Below are 22,966 nucleotides of genomic sequence, written 5' to 3' on the forward strand. Positions count from 1 at the left end.
GTTCCCTGTTGCTGCTGTAACAAATTAACACAAACTTCGTGACTTAAGACAACACGTATTTATTCTCCCAGTTCCGGAGGTCAAAAGTCTAAAATGGGTTTCATTGGACCAAAAACCAAGGGGTCTCCCAGGGCACATTCTCCCTGGAGGCTTTAGGGGAGAATCCATTTCCTTACCTTTTCCAGCTTCTAGAAGTCACCAGCTTTCCTTGGCTCACAGCCCCTTCCTGCATCTTTAAAGGCAGCAGCAAAACATCTTTAGATCTTTCTCTCGAAGCCTGACCCTCCTGCCTCCCTCTTTATAAGGACGATTGCAATCATATTGGGCTCACTTGAAAACTCCAGGACAGTCTTCCCACCTCAAAATCCTTAACTTAATCACATATGTCATGTGCCCTTTGCCACGCGAAATCACATATTGACAGGCTCTGGGGATTAGGATGTGAAAGTCTTTAAGTGGCATTATGGAGTCTGCTTTTAAGGCATGGAGGGGGAGCCAGGAGAATTGAGATAATAGTTCCTTTCTTCCTTTAATGAAAATCCTGGTTCTTGACTTATTGCAAAGTCATCAGGTAGCTGATAAGCCAAAAAATGGGTAAAAAGAAGACAAATTAGGGCTTTTTTTTTTTTTTGCTTAGTCTGCCCAGAAGAAGAAAAATTTCTTTTTTTTTTTTTTAATGTTTATTTATTTTTGAGAGAGAGAGAAAGACAGAGCATGAGCGGGAAAGGGGCAGAGAGAGAGGGAGACACAGAATCCGAAGCAGGCTCCGGGCTCTGAGCTGTCAACACAAAGTCCGATGCGGGGCTTGAACTCACGAACCGTGAGATCATGACCTGAGCCGAAGTCAGATGCTCAACCGACTGAGTCACCCAGGCGCCCCTAAGGTCTGATAATTTCTAATTTGCTCAAAGGCACAGCATGACTTAGCAGTAGCCCTAGCAGAGGAAGTAGCCAAGAGCGGATTCCCCAAACTAGGAGTAAATATACGAAGGAAAATGGCCCACAGTCCAATGCCACAAGTAAGGTTCAAACTGTATTCTTCAAACTGCATATTTTGTTTAAACAGTGTAATCCTATAGTGGAGTCTTGCAAACTCTCCGAAGGGATCCGTGTATTTTGAAAACTGCTGTATTCACAGCTCTTGGCATAGTCTTTGGCCTAGAGTATGTGTTCATTAAACATTAATTTATTACATGGATGAATTCTTGAGGCATGCTCGCCATCAGGAGTCAGGATTTCTGTATACTAATAGAGTATATTCTCTATAGTAATAGAGAAGAAAAGATCAGAGGCCCTTAGAAAGTTAGGTCTCTCTGGCCTGGTATTAACAGCTGTTTCCATTCAGAGCAGTTTCCACACTCTTTCTTTCTTTTTCTTTTTCTTTTCTTTTTTTTCTTCTTGGGGAATTTATTCTCTTCCAGATGTGGTGCTTGCTTCTGAGAACACCAGTTTGTTTAAGAGCTGACCCATGACTGCACAGAGTTCGGAGTCCGCTGAGCGAGACGACTCCCAGACAGACAGCTGGGATGACAAGTCTTGAAAACAAATAATACACGCGTGCACGGGGACACCAGGAAGAGCAGATCAGGACCCCGCCTTATCTGCTTCCAGGAGGAGGCACGGCTGTAGTCAGTCTTCACAGGTGGTGTGGGTGAGTCAGTGACCAAGGGCAAGGACCTTCCAGAAAGAGCAAAGGCACAGAGGCGCAGCGTGGACGATCGCAATTGTTCAACACCACCAGGGATTACGGTGCAAAGCAGGAAGGGGATTTGGAAACTGGCCGCAAACACGGGAAAGATTTTTTTCTGTCCATCAGTTGCTTTCCCCGGTAGTAGAAATAACCAGCCAGGAATGGAGATAGAAAGTTTTTAAGGTTTTCTAGCCACAAAAACTGCAAAATTTTTAAGAATCACTCGAACGAGAAACGTGTGGCTCAAAGGAAGAAAACAATAACGTTTTATTAAGGACATAAAACACAACCTGACTAGGTAGAACTATGGACTACATTGTTGGGTGGGAGCACTTAATATCATAAAAGTGTTGATCCTCTCGGAATTCACAAACACATTCAGTGAAAATGCAACTCAAAAAAAGAAAGCCAGAGGGCCAAACTGGAAATAACCTAAGAGTTCATCAATGGGAGACTGACCAAACAGATTGCAAGACATCTTTATATTTAAAAACTGAGCAACGCTTTAAAAGAATGAGTGGTATCTGTACCATTTGACTTGGACACTTTTTATTTTTTTCTTTAATATTTATTAAAAAAAAATTTTTTTCAATGTTTATTTATTTTTGAGAGACAGAGAAACAGTGTGAGTAGGGAAGGGGCAGAGAGAGGGAGACACAGAATTCAAAGCAGGCTCCAGGCTCTGAGCTGTCAGCACAGAGCCCGATGCAAGACTTGAACCCATGAACCATGAGATCATGACCTGGGCCGAAGTCGGACGCCCAACCGACTGAGCCACCCGGCACCCCTATATTTATTTATTTTTGAAGGAGAGAGAGAGAGAGAGAGAGACAAAATGAGAGCGGGAGAGGGGCAGAGAGAGAGGGAGACACAGAATCTGAAGCAGGCTCCAAGCTCCGAGCTGTCAGCGCAGAGCCCAATGTGGGGCTCGACCCCACGAGCCATGAGATCATGACCTAAATCGAAGTCGGACACTTAACCGACTGAGCCACCCAGGAGCCCCTGACTTGGATGCTTTTTATAATGTTGTATAATTTAAGCGAGTAAAACAGATGCAGATTACATAGAAAGGGACCCCATATTTTTCTAAATATTTACCCAAGAAAACAGGATATCAATATATCTTTGTATGAGAGTCTGTGAGTCAGACCTGGCTGTTAACTTTGGTTATCTGGTTTGGGTAACTAATGAGACGGTTAAAACAAAACAAACAAACACACAAACAAAAAACTATAAAACTAAACCAAAAGGTGACGACAGAAAATGAGCGTTTATAACCTATGCCTGTGGAATTATGCATGTGTGTACGTGTGTGAATACACATAAGCATGTATTTGTCTATGTGTGTATACGCATGTCCAGACGTATATGTCTACGTGTACAGGTATACACACACGTATATGTTGAGAGAGAGCTAGAGAGTCAGAAACAGCAAAATATCTAAGATAAGTGGCTCTGTGGGGAGAAATAAGTCTGACCTTCTCACTTAGGTTTTTTTTATATTGTTTAAAGTTTTGTACAAAGAGTGTTTATTTATTCCGGAATCAGAAAAAGAAAAAGCCCGTTTTGATTTTAGAGAAACCTGTAGCACCCAGATCACACACTCCACGTCAGGGACTGATGTGGCAATTTGGGGCAGAAGTCAGCAAGACTGGGTCACAGCGGCCTTTACGTAACACTCAGGAGCGTGAACTTCACCTTGCAGCCCCTGTGGGAGACAGCTACGCACAGCAGTGTACTGAGGCCACAGGGAAAACACGGAACGTTTTTCTGAAGTGCCAGTTTTATGCAATACTTTGGGGAACAGGTTTTATTTGTTTTAAACAAATTGAGTCACTTGTAAAACTTGCGTGAATTCTGAAAGGAAAAATATGGACTTGGGGCACCTGGGTGGCTCAGTCGGTTCAGCATCTGACTTCGGCTCAGGTCGTGATCTCTCTGTCTGTGGGTCCGAGCCCCACATCGGGCTCTGTGCTGACAGCTCGGAGCCTGGAGCCCGCCTTGGATTCTGTGTCTCCCTCTCTCTCTGCCCCTCCCCTACTCATGCTCTGTCTCTCTCTTGCTCTCTCAAAAAGAAATAAATGTTAAAAAAAAGAAAGACAGGAAGGAAGAAAGAGAAGGAAAGAAAGAAAGAAAAGGAAGGAAGGAAGGAAGGAAGGAAGGAAGGAAGGAAGGAAGGAAGGGAAAGAAAGAAAGAAAAAGAAAGAAAGAAAGAGAGAGAGAAAGAAAGAAAGAAAAAAATGTAGACTTGAAAAAAGAATTCCTCCAGGCTTTCTTGTGTTACACACCCAGATTCACTCTGTGGTTAGCTATCTTCTAGTGGAAAAAATTAAAAGTGGGAAGCAAAACGTTGTAAGCAAGTGTGGGGTGTGATCAGGTTTATACTTCTAGGAAGTTTAGCCTGGTGGTTATGCCTGATGGATGAGAGTGAGTACGTCCCTAACTGAAAAGTACTATTAGGTAAGAAGCTCAAGGTGGGAGTCACAGAATTAAACCGACTTCGCTTTCCAAGAGGGAGACAGAGGGTGGCAGAGAAGGGCTGAACCACAGGAGGAGCTTCCCGAATCATTCCACATGACTTCTCTAAGTGAACGTCCTAGAACTTGAAATCTGGCTGCAGTGGGGCACCTGGGTGGCTCAGTCACTTGTGCATCTGACTCCGGCTCGGGTCATGATCTCGGGGTTCCTGAGTTGGAGCCCCACATCGGGCTCACTGCTGTCAGCGTAGAACCCGCTTCGGATCCTCTCTCCACCTCTCTCCCTGCCCCTCCCCGACTTGTGCTCTCCGTCAAAGATATATAAAACATTAAAAAAAAAAAAATCTGGCTGCAAAATGACACTGCGGTTGAAAGAAGATAAATAGGCCTCCAGATCAAGGTCCCCAAGGATTCGAGCGGGCACTAGCATTCACCTCTCGTTCACAAAGAAGATTTCCCAAGGGGTTCTCCAAGTGAGTAGTAAACACGGATTATCTCTATGAGGCCACTGGCCTTCGGACGGGGCCTTCAGCTTGGAGGTGTTGTGCACCCTATGGAAAAGGCAACGATTGAGTTTATCTCCCGACCCCGCGGTGAAAAGGAGGCTGTGGACCTCTTGCTCACCTTCTCCCTGGGCCTGCAGCATAATCACAGCCTTCAAGGCCTCAGGTCCTAAACGGCAAGAAGAGACAAAGAGAGACCAAGCCTCGTGCACCAACAGCAGCTTTTGCTAGAATTTTAAGAGAGAGACCCTTAAAAGCTACCATGGAAAGCTCGCGTATTGTCTATGAAAGGAGCAACTTCTTATGCAAACAGCAGATAGGACAATGGAGAAACACAACAATAAAGTCGAATGCAGCAAAGGACTGGCATAAATCACCTCTGTTTGTCCTGCTCCGACTCGCGGTGTACTTGCGATTTGAGAAACCAGTGTCCTTGATTCCAAAAACTTCTCACCTAGTACCTTCAAACACTTCTGCTCTGATCAACCGACCTATTACGGGTATACAGAAACTCTTGTCTATCCTTGACCTTGAACTGCATTTTCCTATACTGTACACGTTCCTCTTCGTCTTTCTGGTCTGTTCTGCATTCTGAGCCAGCTCCTCAAAATGTTCTTCCACTGCCTTAAGGTGGCACGGCCGAAATTTCACGGGCATATGCGTTACCCTGATGAGGAATTTGTGAAAACTGACGAAATGTTTGCAAGTGTCAGGTCTCTCAGTGGGTCTGGGGTGGGCCTGAGGTTTTGTATTTCTGTGAAGCCTCCAGAATGATGCTGATCCTGGTGCTATCGGCCTGTTGCTCCTTTGTGTGGAGCTGCTCTTATGCGCTCTCCCACTAAATTTGCCTGTAATTCATTCCAGGGACAACAGGTAGTCTAGGATTTATTTCAGCAATAAGTCTTCTTCTTTCGAGGCCTGTATGTTTTCTAGTATTTCTCAAGTTTTGAAGCAGTGGATTTTTCTTATTTCACTTTGACCTATTTCAGTTTCATAATTTCCTCGTGTTTTTAAGCAGAAGTTAATGTTGCATTTGTTTCGAGCATCCTAAACATAGTTATCTTCGTTTGGCTTTAAAATTATTTGCATCTAGGGGCGCCTGGGTGGCTCAGTCGGTTGAGCATCTGACTTCGGCTCACGATCTCACGGTCCATGAGTTCAAGTCCTGTGTCGGGCTGTGTGCTGACAGCTCGGACCCTGGAGCCTGCTTCGGATTCTGTGTCTCCCTGTCTCTCTGCCCCTGTCTCGCTCATGCTGTCTCTCAAAAAATGAATAAATGTTAAAAAAAAATTTTAAATTATTTGCATCTAGAGGAATGTCACATGCCATTTGTTGAGTCTGATCACCGTCTTTTAGCTTTATGTAACTTCATGAATTTTGACATTTTGGTGTGCAAACTAAATTTCATTGTTTTCACTTGTCTGTCTCTGACTCTCTCTCCTCTTCCTTGTGTGTTTTCCTCAGGTCTTACCTTACACTGTCTGGGACTTTTTCTGTGTGGCCTTCACCTGCATCTTAAGGGTCTCATTCTAGAACCATGCCACGTCTTACCCTAGCATCCCAGGCCTCCTGCCCTGTGATCGTATTCTGGCCATCGTAAATCTGGTCTCTGATCCTGTAGGCAGCTTGGCTGACATACTAGCCATCAACCACAGCCTGTATTCGCCCGCCTACCTCCCCAGGACTCCATCTTGCCGAGCCCTGGACGTATCAGGCCACAGCTCGGTCTACAGGCCGCTTCACACTGTGATAGACTCTGAGATGCCTCCGCGATCCCGGTCTCCTCGTGTCCACGTCTGTGCTCATGTCCTTATTTGAAATAATTTCAAACTTAGAGAAAGATTGCAAGATAAATACAAAGAATCCTCCTATACCCTTTACCTAGATTCACCAGTTGTTAATATCAGGCCACATTTGCTTTGTCTCCATCCAATACATCTAGTTAGAGATCTGTGTCTCTCTCTATATACAATTGTATGGCGATGAGTTCTTAAAGAGTACAGGCTAGGTGTTTTGTAGATGGGTTGAACTTTTAAACCTCACCGCCAAGTGCCCTTGGGGTCCAAAGATATCTTGGCAACAGAGTTGAAAACAGGTGGAAGGTCATAGGAACCGGAGAAATGGATGAGCAAGCCAGGCATATTCATTTTCCACCTTCCCCAGCACCTCGGCTCAGTGGTGGTTGTGAATTTTCCCCCCATGTAAACATCCCGTGAAGGAAAGATGCAGAGAGAGGGGAGGAAGGAGGTATGAGTTCTGCCAGATGTGCCTCACTCTGTCGGTCTCAGATTTATTTGAGGCCAGTCTTCCTCATGGACTCCATGCTCTTGGTCCTGGGACTTCACTGTACGCACATATTATGGAATATTTTTAATGACTCTTGACCTTTTTCACATGCAGTGTTTCCGTAATTTCTGGCCCCCTTCTTCCCATGATGAACTTTCACTTCTCCTTCAGACTGTGGCTCAGAGGTTATCAACTCTGCAGAAGGATCCAGATCCTGCCAAAACCTGCATGCTTCGTCGTTTCTTCCCTTGGCTTCAACGCTTTTTATTACCTTGTTATAGCGTGTTGGATGTAGTTTTTTTTTTTTTTTTTTACATATTTTAGCTTTCTGGAAACTTTTATAGGAAATAAATGATCTCTAATATAAGTGATATATCCCCACGGTCCAGGCTACTGTCTGCCACAGACAAGCTGTTCAATAAATGTTTATTGTGTGAAGAAATAAATGCACTAAAAGTGACTGGATACAATTGTCATTGTTAGCCATTTAAAAATCATCCATAAGAACCAGATTAAATTTACAGTTGGTTTTTAATATTGATCAAAGGAGTAGTTCTGCTTTCTTAAAGGCAAAACCATATGGACCTAAGACACCAAAAACGCAAGACTGCCATCTACTGATCAACATGTAAGCAAAGACACACTGAGATGCAGTGGAAAATACATGTTAGTTTCAATAATGGCTCCTTAGGTAGGTTACAGGAAATGGGAAGGAAAGATGGAAACAAAATTAAGAGATGTTGCTATGATATTTTCCTGGAAAATATTTTCTCCTAATAATTCATGCAAAATATAATGATAATTTTATTTTTTTGTAATCATAATTTTAATTTTTTTATGTTTATTCATTTTTGAAAGACAGAGACAGAGCACAAGCAGGGGTGGGGTGGAGAATGGCGGGGGAGGGGGACACAGAATCTGAAGCGGGCTCCAGGCTCTGAGCTGTCAGCACAGAGCCCGACTCAGGGCGGGAACTCACGAACCGTGAGATCATGACCTGAGCCGAAGCCGGATACTCAACCGACTGAGCCACCCAGGTGCCCCTCTGGCACCCATCTTTTTGTCCCATCTGTTTTTGTTCCCTTTCCTCATTTTTACTTTCTATTGGACAACTTGAAATTTTTTATGATTCTGTTTTATTTCTTTTTGTGGCTTGTTAACCATAATTCTTTGTTTTGTTATTTTAGTGGTTGCTTTAGAGTGTAGAGTGTACATCATTAAATCACAGGTCGTCTTTTTTAAAAATATTTTTACTGTTTATTTATTTATTTTGAGAGAGAGAGGGAGAGAGAGAAAGAGAGAGAAAGAGCTCATGCGGGTAAGAGCAGGAGAGGGGCAGAGAGAGACAGAATCCCAAGCAGGCTCTGCACCATCAGCACAGTGCCCAACACGGGGCTTGAATTCATAAACTCCATGATCATGATCTGAGCTCAGATCAAGAGTTGGATGCTTAACCGACTGAGCCCCCCGGGGGGCCCCAATCACAGTTTATCTTATAGCGTAAGAACGTTAAATAGTATATTTGCATTACCCTTGCCCTGTTAACCTGCCTTCCACATACACACACATGCACATATCGCACAGCACACACACACACAATCCCACTGACACACACCATGTATCACACACCATCGCATGCCCCATAACACGTGTCACACACGCACGCGTACACACATACGCGCATAGAGACGTATGGCACACAAGGCAGACTGTCAGCGCGTTGTTGCTTTGGCCTTGCTGTTATTTGTGTTAGCGGCAGTTTGTTTTCGTTTTGGCATCCTCTGAGAGGACCAGCTTGGGAAGAGCTCTCCCTGGGTCCACAGTCACGTCCACGGCGTTGAAAGTCATGGGGATCTGCAAGGACCCGCCATGGGGCCAGGGGTTCAGGACCTCAGCCCTCAGCCCCGTCCGTGTGCCGGTTACTTCGGGGGCAGATACGTCCCGCGCTGGGCGCGGGGCCCGCCACCACCAGACGCGCCATCGGGGCCCGAAGAGCCACTGGGTGGCAAATGGGCGGGAGTGTCTGTGAAGGGTCCAGAGGACACAGAGAGACTCCCGTCCGGGAAGGGAAGAGAGGAGCCCGTTTCACGGTTTGGGACCCACGGGGCCGCGGCTGGGCGAGCTCTGTGTCCCCGAGGGCGTCTCCTACTGCGGAGAAGGGCGGTGTCGGAGTCCCGTCCAGCGGCGCGGAGGAGGAAAATGGGACACCGAGCGGGACGGAGACGCAGGGGGCGTGCTTGGCCGACGCCGTGACCCCGAGAGACGCCGCTGCTGTCGCCACCCCTCCCCGCCGCGCCCCTCGCCAGTTACAGAACCGTGCGCGGCCCCAAACCGGCACAAACGTCGGCCCCGAAGGCTGGTGAATCCTAAAGCCGGTGGTGGCAAACGTGGACCGATCTGAGTCAGTCTGGGAACGGACGCTCCGCGGGCTTCCCGAGCTGAGATGCTCCGGTGCTAAGGTCACAAAATAGTTGACGGGGTTATTAATCTGCCCCGCCTTTTTATGGCTGTGACAGAGGTATTCTGTGCTAAGATCCGGGCGATACTCCCCTCCTCCCGGGACCCCCGCGGCCCTCCTCTTCCTCCTCTCGGGACCCCTGCGGTCCTTCTCCTCCTGCTTCCGGGACCCCGCGGACATCCTTTCCCCTCCTCCTCCCCCGGGGACCCCGCGCGGCACTCCTCCTCCTTCCCCTCCTCCTCTCCCTCCTCCTCGTCCTCCTCCTCCTCCTCCCGGGACTCCGCGGCCCTCCTCCTCCTCCACTTCTTCCCGAGACCCCGCGGCTCTCCTCCTCCTCCTTCCCCTCCTCCTCCTCCCCTTCCTCCCAGGACCCCGCGGCCCTCCTCCTCCCCCCCCCCCCCGGGACTCCGCCGCCCTCTTCCCCCTCTCCCTCCTCCTCCCGGGACTCGGCGGCCCGTTTCCTCCCGGACCTCGCGGGCGCCGCCCCAGACCTCCTTCCGGGACCTCCGGGCCCGCCTCCCACAGCAGTTTCGTTTCAGAGCCCGCGGTCGGCGAAACCGGGCGTCGGGAGGCGGCGGCGGCGGCGGCGGCGGAGGCGGCGGCCCGGGCTGGGCGGGCGTCCGCTGCGGGGGAAGCAGGTGGGACAGGGCGTCGGCGAGGGGGCCGGGGATGCGCGCGCGTGTGAGTGTGAGCGAGCGTGCGAGTGAGCGTGGGGGGGGGGGGGAGGCGCGTGCTGCCGACGCATCGCGCGAACCCTGCACACGGTCGTCACCGCTTTTCGGCTCCCGCCCGTGGTCTCCCGGGTCGGCGGGCGGTGGCGTCGGGGGAGGGGTGGGGGCCCGGGGAGGGGAGCGCCTTCCCCCGTGCGGGCAGGCCCCGCGTGTGCCGGCGGAGAGCACCCCATCCCCACCCCTGCCGGGGCGCCGAGGTCCCCAGAGGAATTCCTCGGTGACTACGAGAGACGGTCCCGGCACCTTGAGCGGCACCCCCGTTTTCGGTTATGTTACTGTCAAAGGAAAGGCCGCTCTCGGGGCGTCCCCGCCGCTCTGCCCCCCGCAGACGCGCGGAAGCGGGAAGTGGGGAACGGAGCGAGGTCCCCAGCCGCGCCGCGGTGGGCGCGGGGTCACCCCCTCTGCTCCTGCTCACGCCTCCCCGTCCGGTGTCCTCCTCCCCGCCCCATCTGCTTCCCGCCTCCCCCTACACGAGCCCCTGCGCTCCAGTCACCCCGAGACGCAGGCCCCGGCCTGGAGAAGACACAGCCCGCTCCCTGATTCGGCAGGAGCTCTGCCCCCCGCGACAACCCCTCTCCCAGCTCCTTCTAGTTCTTTTCCCTCAGGCTGAGAGGACTCCGGAAAGGACACATGGGTTCTTCTCCTTGTCTTGTTTACTTTCATTATCGGTCCCGGTTGGGGCTCCCTGAGACTCTGTTAACCCGCTGTCTTTTGTTCCCTGTGGGACTGAGTGCGGTGGGGTGGGGTGAAGGAGGGGGAGTGGCAGCGGGGAAGGGTGGAGTCACATTGGATGACCTCCATGGAATCCTTCATAGACCACCCAGTTACCTCGGTGTTCCTACGGGTCCCAAAGAAATAGTTCTGGGAATAGTGACTCTGGATGTTTCCTAGAGCAGGAAAGAGTATCACGCTCCCTCCCTGACTTCTCCGTTGCTGCAGGAAACCTTCGTTGTCCTCTGTCAGTGTTTGCTGGAAGGAAACCTTCTGCAGTGACAGTGTTGCCTATGTGCTCCTGTGTAGCCACCAGTCACCGCAGCTGTTAAACGACTGCAACGTGGCTGGCCTGCTTGAGAAGCTGAATTGTTAAGTTTTATTTAATTTTCACGAATGTAAATGTAAGTGGCCACACGTGCTAGTCACTCCTGTTTCGCACAACATAGCAACATTTGTTTGAAAAATTCTTAATGTTTATTTATTTTAAAAAGAAAATGTTTTAATGTTTATTTTTGAGAGAGAGAGGGAGAGAGAGTGCATGCTGGGGAGGGGCAGAGAGAGAGGGAGACACAGAATCGGAAGCAGGCTCCAGGCTCTGAGCTGTCAGCACAGAGCCCGACATGGGGCTCGAACCCATGAACCCTGAGATCATAACCTGGGCCGAAGTCGGACGCCCAACCGACTGAGCCACCCAGACGCCCCTAACGTTTATTTACTTTTGAGAGACAGAGCGCAAGTGGGACAGAGGCAGAGAGAGAGGGAGACGCAGAATCCCAAGCAGGCTCGGAAGCAGGCTCCAGGCTCCGAGCTGTCAGCACAGAGCCCGCCACGAGGCTCGAACCCATGAACCGTGAGCCGAAGTCGGTTGCTTGACCCACCGAGCCACCCAGGTGCCCCCAACGCAGCTACATTTTACGTATCATCTAAATTCCAATCCGTTTCTTCTCTCGAGAGAGGAGACTCCAGGGCCCGTGGAGGCCAGCGCAGGGCACCGCGCCGAGGCTCGGGCGACGTGTACTTCCATCCCTGTGGATTTTCATCTCTGCCTCTCGATCCGGTATTGGAGCCTGTCAGGCAGAGCCATGGCCTCCCCCATAGTCACCAAGAAGATGAAGGAAGAAGTCACCTGCGCTATCTGCCTGCTCCTGATGGCAGAGCCCGTGAGCATCAGCTGTGGGCACAGCTACTGCAGACAGTGCATCGACGACTTCCTGAAGAACCTACACCAGGAGGAGCCGTCGCTCAATGTGTTTTCCTGTCCCCACTGCCGGGCTCCGTTTCGGATGGCCAGCGTCCGGCCCAACAAGCACCTGGGAAATCTCATCGAAGCCATCAAGGAGATGGACCAGGAAATGTCGTGTGAGGAACACGGAGAGTTCCTCCACCTGTTCTGCGAAGACGAAGGCCAGCTCATCTGCTGGCGCTGTGAGCGGTCACCGCAGCACAAAGGGCATGACACAGCTGTCATCGAGGACGTATGCCAAGGCTACAAGGTAAGCGCGTGGACCGGAGGGGCTTTGGCGAGTACCGCTCCCATGCTGCCCCCCGGGCCTGAGGTTACGAGGCCTGTAACCCGAGAAAATGACCCTGAACTACAGCTGTCATCACGTCATCAGGTCCTGTCTTTCGTGGTGTGAAAAATGGTTTATTATGGGTCCTCATTGACTCAAGTCCTGACTGTCCATCTTGACCTCCAGTGGGAAGGCCACCCTCTTGTCCCTCTCCATTCTTGCTGTGAGGCGCTTGTCCGTGCTCCAGAACGCAACGCGCTCGAACCCAGCCCTGCGTGGTTTATTGCCTCACCCCGTGTGTGTCATTTTAGCAACCACAGTGGGCGAGACTGTGATACACTCTGCACACACAGGAAACAAAGATGCACCACCTTTCGGGTGTCCTACAGTCTGGTAGGGAAGACATGTCAGCAAAAGAGATTGCTCGGAGTGACCTGGCTTGGGTGGTGGGGGTGGGCACCGAGTGGGAGCGGCGTCTGAGGAGCCTTCTGAGAAGTGACTCCTGAAGGACAGGTAACAATTAACTGTAGACAGAGGCCTGGAGAAAAGAGAGGGCAGGGCGTTCCAGAGAGAGGGGACCGTATGTGCAGAGGCACAGCGGGGTGTGGGATGGAGGGAAAGGTGGGTGATGGGCTGGGAAAGGAGGGTCTGGGCCCAGAACCGCAGCTTCAGCTCAGAGTCTAAATCCTAGCCCAGAGCAGTACTGGTCACTGGCGGGGGGGAGGCTTTTATTTGCAAATCGGAGGATCAGGCTGACTTTGAAAAGGACGTCTGGCCACCGATAAAGTAAAAATAGCAAGGGATAAAATTCAGATTATTCCCATAAGGAGGGGGAAATGGGACAGTTTCAAGCAAGATTTGGGAAGGGGAGCTGAAGGATTTGGAAATGATTGTTCACGGAGGCTGAGGTGGACGGAGAGGTTTGGGGCAGTGCCTACGTTTCTCACTCCAAAGCAGTAGAGGCAGGCTGGCCTTTGCCACAGGGAGCGAAGGAGGGGCACAGACCTGGCACCTTATTCTCTCTCTGTCCTGCTTAGATTAGAGGAAGATTGTTGTCCCCAGTGTGGTGCTCATGGTTCCCTCCCCCATGAGGTGGAGGTGGGTTTGGAGTAAGATTCCCGGGTCCCCTGGGTAGAAAGGGCAATATCATCTTTTCCTGACAAGCTTCACAGAGCCCTTTCCTGAGAACACTCAAGAATTAATAAGTATACTTACTGGGTTTACAGAAGGCAGGGGCTGACCCTTGTAGTATTAGCCACAGCTAGCAATTTGGGTCAGCTTAAAATTGTTTTCCATGAAAATGTGAGAAATTATTTTGAAAAATAACCCAAAAGCTTGATATCGATACTAAATCATTTCAGACTGGCTTCGTGGATTATCACTCTTCAAAAGATACCAGCACTACCCTCTTCCATTAGCTGTCTCCATGAACTTGAGCTGGCATCCTGGTCTTTCCTTCCCGACTTAGCACAGCACACACAAAGTTCCCTGTGCGTCAGACATTCTGGCATTGGTTGTGTTTGGTTCAGCACATTCTTTTATAAAATCTACCTTGAAAAATTTTTTTAATGTTTATTTATTTTTGAGAGAGACAGAGACAGAATGCGAGTGGGGCAGGGGCAGAGAGAGAGGGAGACACAGAATCCGAAGCGGGCTCCAGGCTCTGAGCCGTCAGCACAGAGCCCGACGCGGGGCTCAAACTCACGAACCGTGAGATCATGACCTGAGTGGAAGGCGGGCGCCCAACCGACTGAGCCACCCAGACGCCCCAGTATCCAGTGTTATTCTAATAGTCTGGGAGGCCTGGGGTTCCTCTTACGTGCCTAAAGAAGAGTTGTCACATTGAATAGACTTTATTCACCCTCCCTTCAGGAAAGGCTCCAGAATGCCCAGACGAACTTGAAGCAGCTGGAAGAGGAGTGTACGAAACAGAAGGTGCTCGCAAGAAAGCAAATAAGCGAATGGAATGTAAGAATTTGGGTTCATTGATCTCAAGCTATTTTCTACCCTAGAGCAAAGGTGCGGCGGGTGATGGGTTAAACAGGATGATCATTTATTTTCCCTAAACCAGACCAAATAAAACCCAATAAAACCCAGAGAAGAAACCGTTACATGCTTCGATGCCTGTGGTGGTCTCCATCTGTGAGAATTTATCTCCAATCCCTTCAACTTTCCAATAGTCATTGGCTGGAATGCCTGTGTAGGTGAGAGCCCTCCTTGCCTACGTTTCAAATTTGAAACACCTCACGGTACCTTCCTGGTTTGAAGGCCAGTCTGGTTCAGAGGCCAGTCTTTGTGAACACTGAGAAAACAGTCATTCCGGATTGACCTCCTTGACTGACTAGCTGCCCGTGATCAGAGATGCATTCCTGTATGGAAATATTTATGTAATCCATCAACACACGGCCGAACCCCTCAGGCTGGCCGACCGCTTTGCCTCTCTCGGGGGTCTCTTCCGATCTCTGCCCTGCTCCTTTGGGTGCGGATGCTAAACCCGCAGAGGACGCTCTCCCTTCCCTCATTTCTGGGATCTTGGGCCGCGGGGAGGATCTTGATTATAACTAATACGTACAGTGGGGCACCGGGGCGGGGCAGCGGTTAAGCGTCGGTCTCGTGATTTCAGCTCAGCTCACGGTTTCACGGTCGTGAGATCGAGCCCTGCGTCGGGCTCCGCACTGGTGCCTGGAGTCTGCTTGAGATTCTCTCTCTCCCTCTCCCTCTGCCCCACCCCTGCTTGTGCATTCTGTCTCAAGAAGAAAAAAAAAAACAAAAAACACTAATATATACGGAAAACCCACCCAGGACACTTTTAGCACGACATCTCAGTCATCCAAACACTGCTTGAATTGGGAAAGCACTGGTGGAAAGTGCAGTTCTGTATCCCCCAAAATGAAAGCCTGGTCCCACAAGATGTGTCATCTGGCTTCTGTCAGTCTACACATAACTATGAAAAAATCCTTCCACCCCAACCTCCCCCTGCTGGTAGCACTGACCTTCCCTGATGGCCTGTTGTCTTAGAGTCACATCTCCGCGATGTTCATCTCGAGCTTTTGCTTCAGGCCATTCCCTCAGGCCCAGAAATACCTCTTTACATCCCAAATAAAAACTGGGGTTTTTTTCCCCCCGCTCTGTAAACCTTTAAAGCGTTTGGCTTCAGCCCTAGTTCCATGATCAAATTATCTGGTGCTCCCGCCCCTCCTTCCTCCTGCATTTGGCCGAAGAAGAGAATCAATCGGGTGACTGCATAGACTTGTGACAACTCTCCCACATCTGAGAACAGCCTACAGAGGAAATTTGTGACAGTCATCCAGCTCCAGTGACTCCTGGGAAAAGGATGTCACAGTAGCTGTGAAAACTTTTCTTCCGCGTGTGTGTTAAAGTATACGTAACACAGAATTTACTGTTTTAATCCTTCGCAAGTGTACAATTCCATGGCACTAAGTATTTTCTCGTTATTGTGCAACCATCACCACTACCTATCGGTGGGAACCACTGGTGGGAACCCCTCTCCGGAACCTTTTCATCAGCCCAAACTGAAACTCTGTGCCCACTAAACGCTCAACTCCCCATTCCTTTCTCCTCTCAGCTCTTGGTAACCACTCTCCCACTTTCTGTCTCTATGAATTTGACGAGTCTATGTACCTCATGTAAGTGGAATCCTACAACATTTGTCCTTTCGTGTCTGGCTTATGTCACTTAGCATCACGCCTTTAAGGTTCACCCGTGTCGTAGCGTGTGTCCGAATTTCGTTCCTCGTCGAGGCTCGGTAGCATTCCGTTGCCTATCCACCACGTTTCATCGCTTCACCCGCTGACGGGCATTTGGCTTGTTTCCGCCTTCTGAGCTTACTTTCTTGACTCTAGGAGAAGATAGAGAGTCAGAAACAAAAAATCCAGTCTGACTTCAAGAATCTTCAGAGCTTTTTGCATGAAGAGGAGAAGTCTTACCTGTGGAGACTGGAGAAAGAGAACAAGCAGACTCTACAGAGACTGATGGATAACGAGGCCACTCTGAAACAGAAAAGCCAAGAACTCAAGAGTCACATCCTGGAACTAGAGAAGAGATGTCAGAGCTCAGCCCAGAAGTTGCTGCAGGTGGGGCCATGCGCTTGTGGGAAGGCACCCTGGACCTGTTAAGAGAAGAAGGGTGGGGCACCTGGGTGGCTCAGTTGGTTGAGCGTCTGACTTCGGCTCAGGTCATGATCTCACGGTTTGTGGGTTCGAGCTCTGCGTCGGGCTCTGTGCTGACCGCTCAGAGCCTGGAGCCTGCTTTGGATTCTGTGTCTCCTTCTCTGTCTGCCCCTCCCCCGCTCCCGCCTTGTCTCACTCTGTTTCTCAAAAGTAAATAAATGTAAAAAAAAAAAAAAAGAGAGAGAAGAAGGGTGAGGGAGCGTGGGAAGATTGGCAAGTTGCCTGTCTCACTCAAAAGTGGCACATTGATGAGGGGAATTTAAAGGAATGTTTAGATACACCTCGGTATCTACAGGGTGGCCCTCACTAGTCTATAGGGTACCTTTATGCGAGTCAGAAAACTAGACCCCCCACTGGGTGGACGTGGCGGGGTCCTTGGCCGAACAGGATCATGGGGTAACTTTTGCCACCATCCGCCTCTGTCCCATGCGCACAGAACCCTGACTGTCAAACTGCCTCCTGAAATGCTCCGCCGGGAGACTGGCGGATGTTCAAGTGGGGCAGCCAGCGTGAGTGACAGTTTTCCCTGATTTGTTTACAGAGCCCCCCACGGCCCTTATGGGGCCTTCTTTCAGCTGAATGAAAGACCCAGCCCAGTAAGGTCAACTACGCCAGGAACTGTTCGTTCTAGTTTCCGCTAATGGAATTAGAGGTTCTCCCGCTGTAAGTGGGAGACTGTACGTGACCTGCCATACCACTGTGTGATAACTGTCCCCACCATCTTCGTGGCCCATTTGCAGGGGGCTGTGCGTGGGTTCGCCACGAAGGACCCTTTGTGGCAGCTGGTCTTTAATATGGGCTCGCTCTGAAAGAAATGAGGTCAAGGCAAGAAGGAAGCCTTGCCAGCGGGCACGTGGGCAAAGCTTCTGGCCTCTTGCGTCAGCATCCCACAGGCTGTGACTGCAGACCCCACAGCTTTCCACAGATCTCAGCAAGGCAGAGAACAGACTCAGAGGCTGACGAACGTCCTGTCATGCCGAACATCGCAGGAGGCTGGGGTGGGGATGACTCTATCTAGTGTCCGTCAATATCTGAGGCTGGGGTCACTCTCTTTGCTTCTTTGGAAGGAGCATTTCCGGAGAGCAGCCCGTGTGCCAATCCTCACGAAATACTCAGGTTCTCACACTCCCTTTTTGTCTTTGTTTCTCTGTAGGACGTGAAAGAGACTTTGCGCAGGTAAGTCCTATATGAATGCGGGAGGGGAGGGCCTGGGTAGATCGAGTTGAATAGAATGTATCACTGAAGAGACCCTTGGCCTCTCCTTGTTCTAGGAGTTCGGCTGTGAAGCTGGAAACACCAGAGGCCCATTCTTTGGAAGTTCATACTGTGTGCAGTGTTTCTGAGCTTTATTTTGATATGAAGAAGATGTTAAGGAGCTATCAAGGTATGTGAAGAATCCCGAAATGCTATGGGTGGGAGGGACCTTATGTGGTAATCACATTCGCCACCTGTCCCCGGGCAGGCTCATAGCCAGAGAGGTCATTTAGTGACGTTTAGTGGTACTTCAGCGGAGACATAGCATATTGGTTATCTGTACAGACCCTTCAGATTCCTGCTCTCCCATATATTAGCTGAGTCATCCCAGGCAAACAACTTCCTTGGTTTCCCCAGCTGAAAAATGAGGATGGGAAGAATTTCCACTTCCTTGGGTTGTTCATGAACCGTAAATATATCCACGTGCGTAAAGTGCTTAGCGCAGTGCCTGGGACATAGTGTGTGTGGTTAATATTTTACTCAACTCTCAGAACGATGTAAGAAAGATAAGTAAGTGTTACGGACTTTGGCTCAAATGACTTTAGGACCGTGGCCCGGATAACACAGACGGTAAATGCTACAACCATGATGGAAACCAAATTTTACCAAATCCAAAGCCAGAGCTTCTTGCTCTGTTGTTTCTCTCCCTCAGTGCTTTCTGTGTTTCCACTACTTTTATTTATAATTACAAAATTTAAAAAGCTCTGAAAACTGAAAGTGTTTTAAAACTTGTTTGGCACAAAATCGGAGCTAACCTAAAATGATTTGGCGGCTGTATAATCTCTACCGGTAAACAAATGTAGCAGCTTAAAACACCACACACGTATTATCTCACAGTTTTCGTTGGTCACAAAGCTGGGCACAGCTTAGTTGGTCTTTCGGTTAGGATCTCACAAGGCTGCAAATTAAGGTGTTGGCCAGGCTGGGTTCTCATGGAGACTAGCTAGACTGGGGAAGAATCCTCATCTAAGCTCACTCAGGTTGTTGGCAGAATTCATTGTTTTACGATCGTAGGGCTTAGGGCCCTGGCTTTCTGGGAGCTGTTGGCTAGAGACTGCCCTCGGCTTCTAGAAGGCACCCCTCAACCTCTTGCACATGGGCCTCTTAACATGGCCGATTTTATTAGTAGCATAGAGTTTATCATTAATTCTCTTAATTTTTAAATTTCTGTATTCATTCCAATTTTGCCTTCTCTCTTATTTTCTCTTTTGATAAGTCTTTTTAGAGGTATGCTTGTTGTATTAGTCTTTTCATGAAAGCTACTTTTGGCTTTTCCTTCTCCATTGCATTATTTTCATTTCATCGGTTTATTGTTTATTTGCCTTTTTTTTTTAAATATTTTTTTTTAACGTTTATTTATTTTTGAGACAGAGAGAGACAAAGCATGAATGGGGGAGGGGCAGAGAGAGAGGGAATCCGAAGCAGGCTCCAGGCTCTGAGCCATCAGCCCAGAGCCCAACGCGGGGCTCGAACCCACGGACCGCGAGATCGTGACCTGAGCTGAAGTTGGACGCTTAACCGACTGAGCCACCCAGGCGCCCCTGTTTATTTGCCTTTTTTAAAAAGAAATTCTCTTTGGGTTTCTCTGTTCTTTTTCTAATTTAAGTTGGATAGTTAGCTTCTTAATTTCCAGCTTTTTTCTTTTTCTAAAATAAACACTTAAAGGCTATAAAATTTTCCGGAAAATTCCACCTTAACCCCACTGTATAATTTTTTGTATGTAGCATTCTATTATTGTTCAAGTCCAAATAATCGTCATATTATGATTTAGCAACATTTACATTTCCTATTATTTAGAATATTTTTTTAACTTAAAATTAAAAAAAAAATGTTTAACATTTTAAATTTATTTTTGCGAGACAGAGAGACAGGGCGTGAGCAGGGGAGGGGCAGAGAGAGAGGGAGACACAGAATCCAAAGGAGGCTCCAGGCTCTGAGCTGTCAGCACAGAGCCCGAGGCAGGGCTCGAACCCACAGACCACGAAATCATGACCTGAGCCGAAGTCAGACACTTAATCGGCTGAGCCACCCAGGCGCCCCTAGAATATTTTTTATTATCTTTATTTTATTGGTTTCTAACCGGATTGTACTGAGGTCAGAGAATATGGTCTGTGCAATATAGATTCACTGGAATCTGTTCAGACTTACTTTCTGACTAGTCTTTACTCCGTACATCTTCTATCTATACCTGAGAAAAGGGCATAGTCTCCGTTTATTAATTGCCGAGCTTTACATATATTTATTAGGCTGGGCTTGTTGGGTTGTTCAGATCTTTCATATCTTCCCTTTTTTTGCCTGCCTGATCTATCAGTTATAGAAAACAGAGTGGTAAAATACCGTAGACTTGTCTGTTTCTCCTTGCAATTCTGTAATGTTTGTTGTCCTGGTTAGTTCTGGTCCTTGACTTCTCCGAGTGACTAAGACGGTGATGATGCAGGTGATAGTGTTCCCATTACTACCACTTACTGGGCACTCGCCCATAGTCCAGGAACTTTACCGAGCATTAAGCGTACCTAAACTCATTCAGTTCCCCCACAATTCTTTGTGATAGAGATGACAATTTCTAGTTCACATGTAACAAAATTGAGTCCCGGAGAATCACTTGCCTAAGCTCTCGCCACTAGTAAGAGAGGTGCTTGGGTTCCAGCACAGGCTGCTTTAACTTAAATTAAACTGTGCTCTCACAACAAAAAATGTGCCTTTCTTTCTTTCTTTCTCTCTTTTTCTTTCTCTCTCCTTCCTTCCTCCCTTCCTTCCTTCCTTCCTTCCTCCCATTTTTCTTCCTTCCTCTCTTCCTCTCTCCCTCCCTCCCTTCCTCCCTCCTTTCCTCCCTCCCTCCTTTCCTTCCTTACCTTTCTTTTTTTTTTTTTTTCAGTCAACGTGACTCTGGATCCAGACACAGCCCATCATGAACTAATTCTGTCTGAAGATCGGAGACAAGTGACTCGTGGATGCTTCCAGGAGAATCTAGGCAATTCCTCTAGGAGATTCACTGTCTTACCCAGTATCCTGGGCTGTGAAGGCTTCACCTCAGGAAGACAGTACTTTGAAGTAGATGTAGGAGAAGGAACTGGCTGGGATTTAGGAGTCTGTTTGGAAAATGTGCATAGGGACATTGGCGTGATACAGTGCCCTCAGTCTGGATTCTGGGCCATCAGACTATGTGTAAAGAAAGGCTACGTAGCGCTCACCTCTCCCCTAACCTCCCTTTATCTGAGGGAGCAGCCCCTGGTTGTGGGGGTTTTTCTGGACTGCGATGTCGGGGTTGTATCCTTTTACAACATGACCACTGGCTCCCACATCTTTACCTTCCCGAGGGCCTCCTTCTCTGATACTCTCCGGCCCTACTTCCGGGTTTATCAACATTCTCCTTTGTTCCTGCCTCCCCCAGACAAGTAAGGAAAGTAGCAAAACCTTCTGGTTTAGCTAACGTAGAAAATATCATGGAAATCCCTTGAGGGCAGAAATTTGGTCTGTTCTTTTCGCTGCTGTTGCACTTAGAACTCTGCTGCACTTGTGGCTACTTAATAAACCTGCTTTGCATGAATGGTTGGAAACTGCAGAAATCCACAGATGGTCAGCCTGAGCTCGAGGAAAGCAAGAGAATAGCAATGAGCATGCACTGTCTTCTGCAGCCCCTCCGTGGGTTCAGAGCCTGGAGTTACAGGAGTCTCTGGGTGACCCCCAGGGTGACCCAGGGCTCAGGGGGTCTGTGTTCTCCCGGTTTGTCGGATGCCGTATGCACTCATGGGTGGGGAGCGCGGGAAAGCTGCAGTTGTGTCTGCCAGCTGCAAGAAAGCAGGAAAATCAAAATAGCAGTGACGCTTCTAACCGCTGACCTCGGATTAATCATCTGAGCCCTGGGCCCGGATGATGGGGCGAGTTCGGATGCCCACCGGGCCTAGCGAGCTCTGTCTGGGCAATAGCAAAGTGTGAAAAGAAGAATGAAACGTGGTCTACGACGAGATGTTCCGAATGGAAAGGAGAGAAAGAATGAAAACGAATTTTCTTGGGGGACTCGGTGCACCACCTAAAAAGCCGTCTTCCTTTGTCTTATCCCTTCTCTAAAAGTCAATGGTTCCTTTGTTAAGATGGTGTAAGCCCCAGTGCCAGTCACACCTTTGAGTTCTCCGTCTCCTAGTGCTCCCATGTGTCTAGGGAAAACTCCATTTCTCCTCTACCCTCTCACCCCTACCTACTCTGGCTGTATAGTTCGCTTCTCATGACAGGTGCAATGTCCTACCATTTCAATCCTGACAAGTAACTAAAGTTCAAGCAGACCCCATCGGTTGAGGGCTCAGTCCCGCAAGACTGTCCCCAGCCTCGGAGCCTGCTTGGGATTTTCTCTCTCCCTCTCTCTCTCTGCCCTCCCCTGCTCACACGGTCTCTGTCTCTCTCAAAATAAATAAATAAACTTAAAAAAAAAAAAAAGATACATAGGATGGGGTCCAAAAACGTTCCTAGTACACGAGCTTCTGTCCTTAATGGAGTTGGGGGTATGTCACCCAGCACGTGGACATGTTCATAACCCAGAAGCTCTCCAAACCCTGTACCTTTGGGATTTTTATGTAGGTTCCATCACAAAGGCACGATCAGCTGTTATCCAATTACCAGTCCCTCCTCCCTTCCTTTCCAGAGGGTGGGGTGGAGAGGGGGTAGGTGGGGTGACCTAAACCATGGCTTGGTCTTTCTGGTGACCTGCCCCCATCCTGGAGCTATCCAGCAGCCACCCAAAGCTGCTTCGTTAGAACAAGAGACGCTCCTATCACTCAGCAAGTTCCAAAGGATTTAGGAGCCCTGTGCCAGGAACTGGGGGCAGTGACCAATACACATATTTTCTGTGATCTCACGACACGTTAATAACTTCTCTTTGTGTCCTATTTGTCCTTTCTTAGTCTAATTTACAGGACCCTAGTTGGAGAACGTCAGCTAGGAAGAGGAAAGTGATCCCCCTCCCCCCAAGGAACCCCAGTCGTATGTGTTCTCTGGCCCCATCGTCTGAGTGCACGGACCTACTTCTGGAGCCTCAGACCCACGGGCTATTTGAGAGACCACACCTTTGTGCAGGATAAGTCACTAAGTCGTCTCTACCTCTAGGTGTCCTGCAGTCCCGTCTTATCCATAAGTGTAGTCTTTCCCCAGCGGAATAGAG

The 22,966-nt window shown here is 49.0% G+C and overlaps 2 protein-coding genes across 3 annotated transcripts in view; both read left to right on the forward strand.

The window, feature by feature from the left end:
• LOC106989350 (histone H2B type 1-A) overlaps window positions 1-22,966 on the forward strand; it is a 340,681-nt gene that overhangs the window by 169,916 nt on the left and 147,799 nt on the right. The window lies entirely within an intron of this gene.
• Window positions 8,757-22,245, forward strand: TRIM38 (tripartite motif containing 38). 2 transcript variants are annotated; one of them, XM_053223224.1, is made up of 7 exons: window positions 9,696-10,052; window positions 11,812-12,352; window positions 14,243-14,338; window positions 16,234-16,464; window positions 17,714-17,736; window positions 17,832-17,944; window positions 20,690-22,245. In XM_053223224.1, the coding sequence occupies exons 2-7, from the start codon at window positions 11,942-11,944 to the stop codon at window positions 21,211-21,213; spliced, it is 1,398 nt and encodes a 465-aa protein (XP_053079199.1). In that variant the 5' UTR covers window positions 9,696-10,052; window positions 11,812-11,941; the 3' UTR covers window positions 21,214-22,245. The 2 variants fall into 2 exon arrangements, with proteins under 2 accessions (XP_014941953.2, XP_053079199.1); XM_015086467.3 differs by lacking the exon at window positions 16,234-16,464 and having other exon boundaries at window positions 8,757-10,052.

The sequence above is a fragment of the Acinonyx jubatus genome, chromosome B2 (assembly GCF_027475565.1).
Source record: "Acinonyx jubatus isolate Ajub_Pintada_27869175 chromosome B2, VMU_Ajub_asm_v1.0, whole genome shotgun sequence".
In the NCBI taxonomy this organism is placed as follows: domain Eukaryota; kingdom Metazoa; phylum Chordata; class Mammalia; order Carnivora; family Felidae; genus Acinonyx; species Acinonyx jubatus.

Excerpts from the sequence above, each read along its gene's own strand:
- TRIM38 (XM_015086467.3), top strand. The coding sequence starts at position 9,460 with ATGGCTGTGACAGAGGTATTCTGTGCTAAGATCCGGGCGATACTCCCC. Across the intron at positions 14,339-17,713 it reads AGCAAATAAGCGAATGGAAT|GACGTGAAAGAGACTTTGCG; the intron begins GTAAGAATTTGG and ends GTTTCTCTGTAG. Across the intron at positions 17,945-20,689 it reads GATGTTAAGGAGCTATCAAG|TCAACGTGACTCTGGATCCA; the intron begins GTATGTGAAGAA and ends TTTTTTTTTCAG.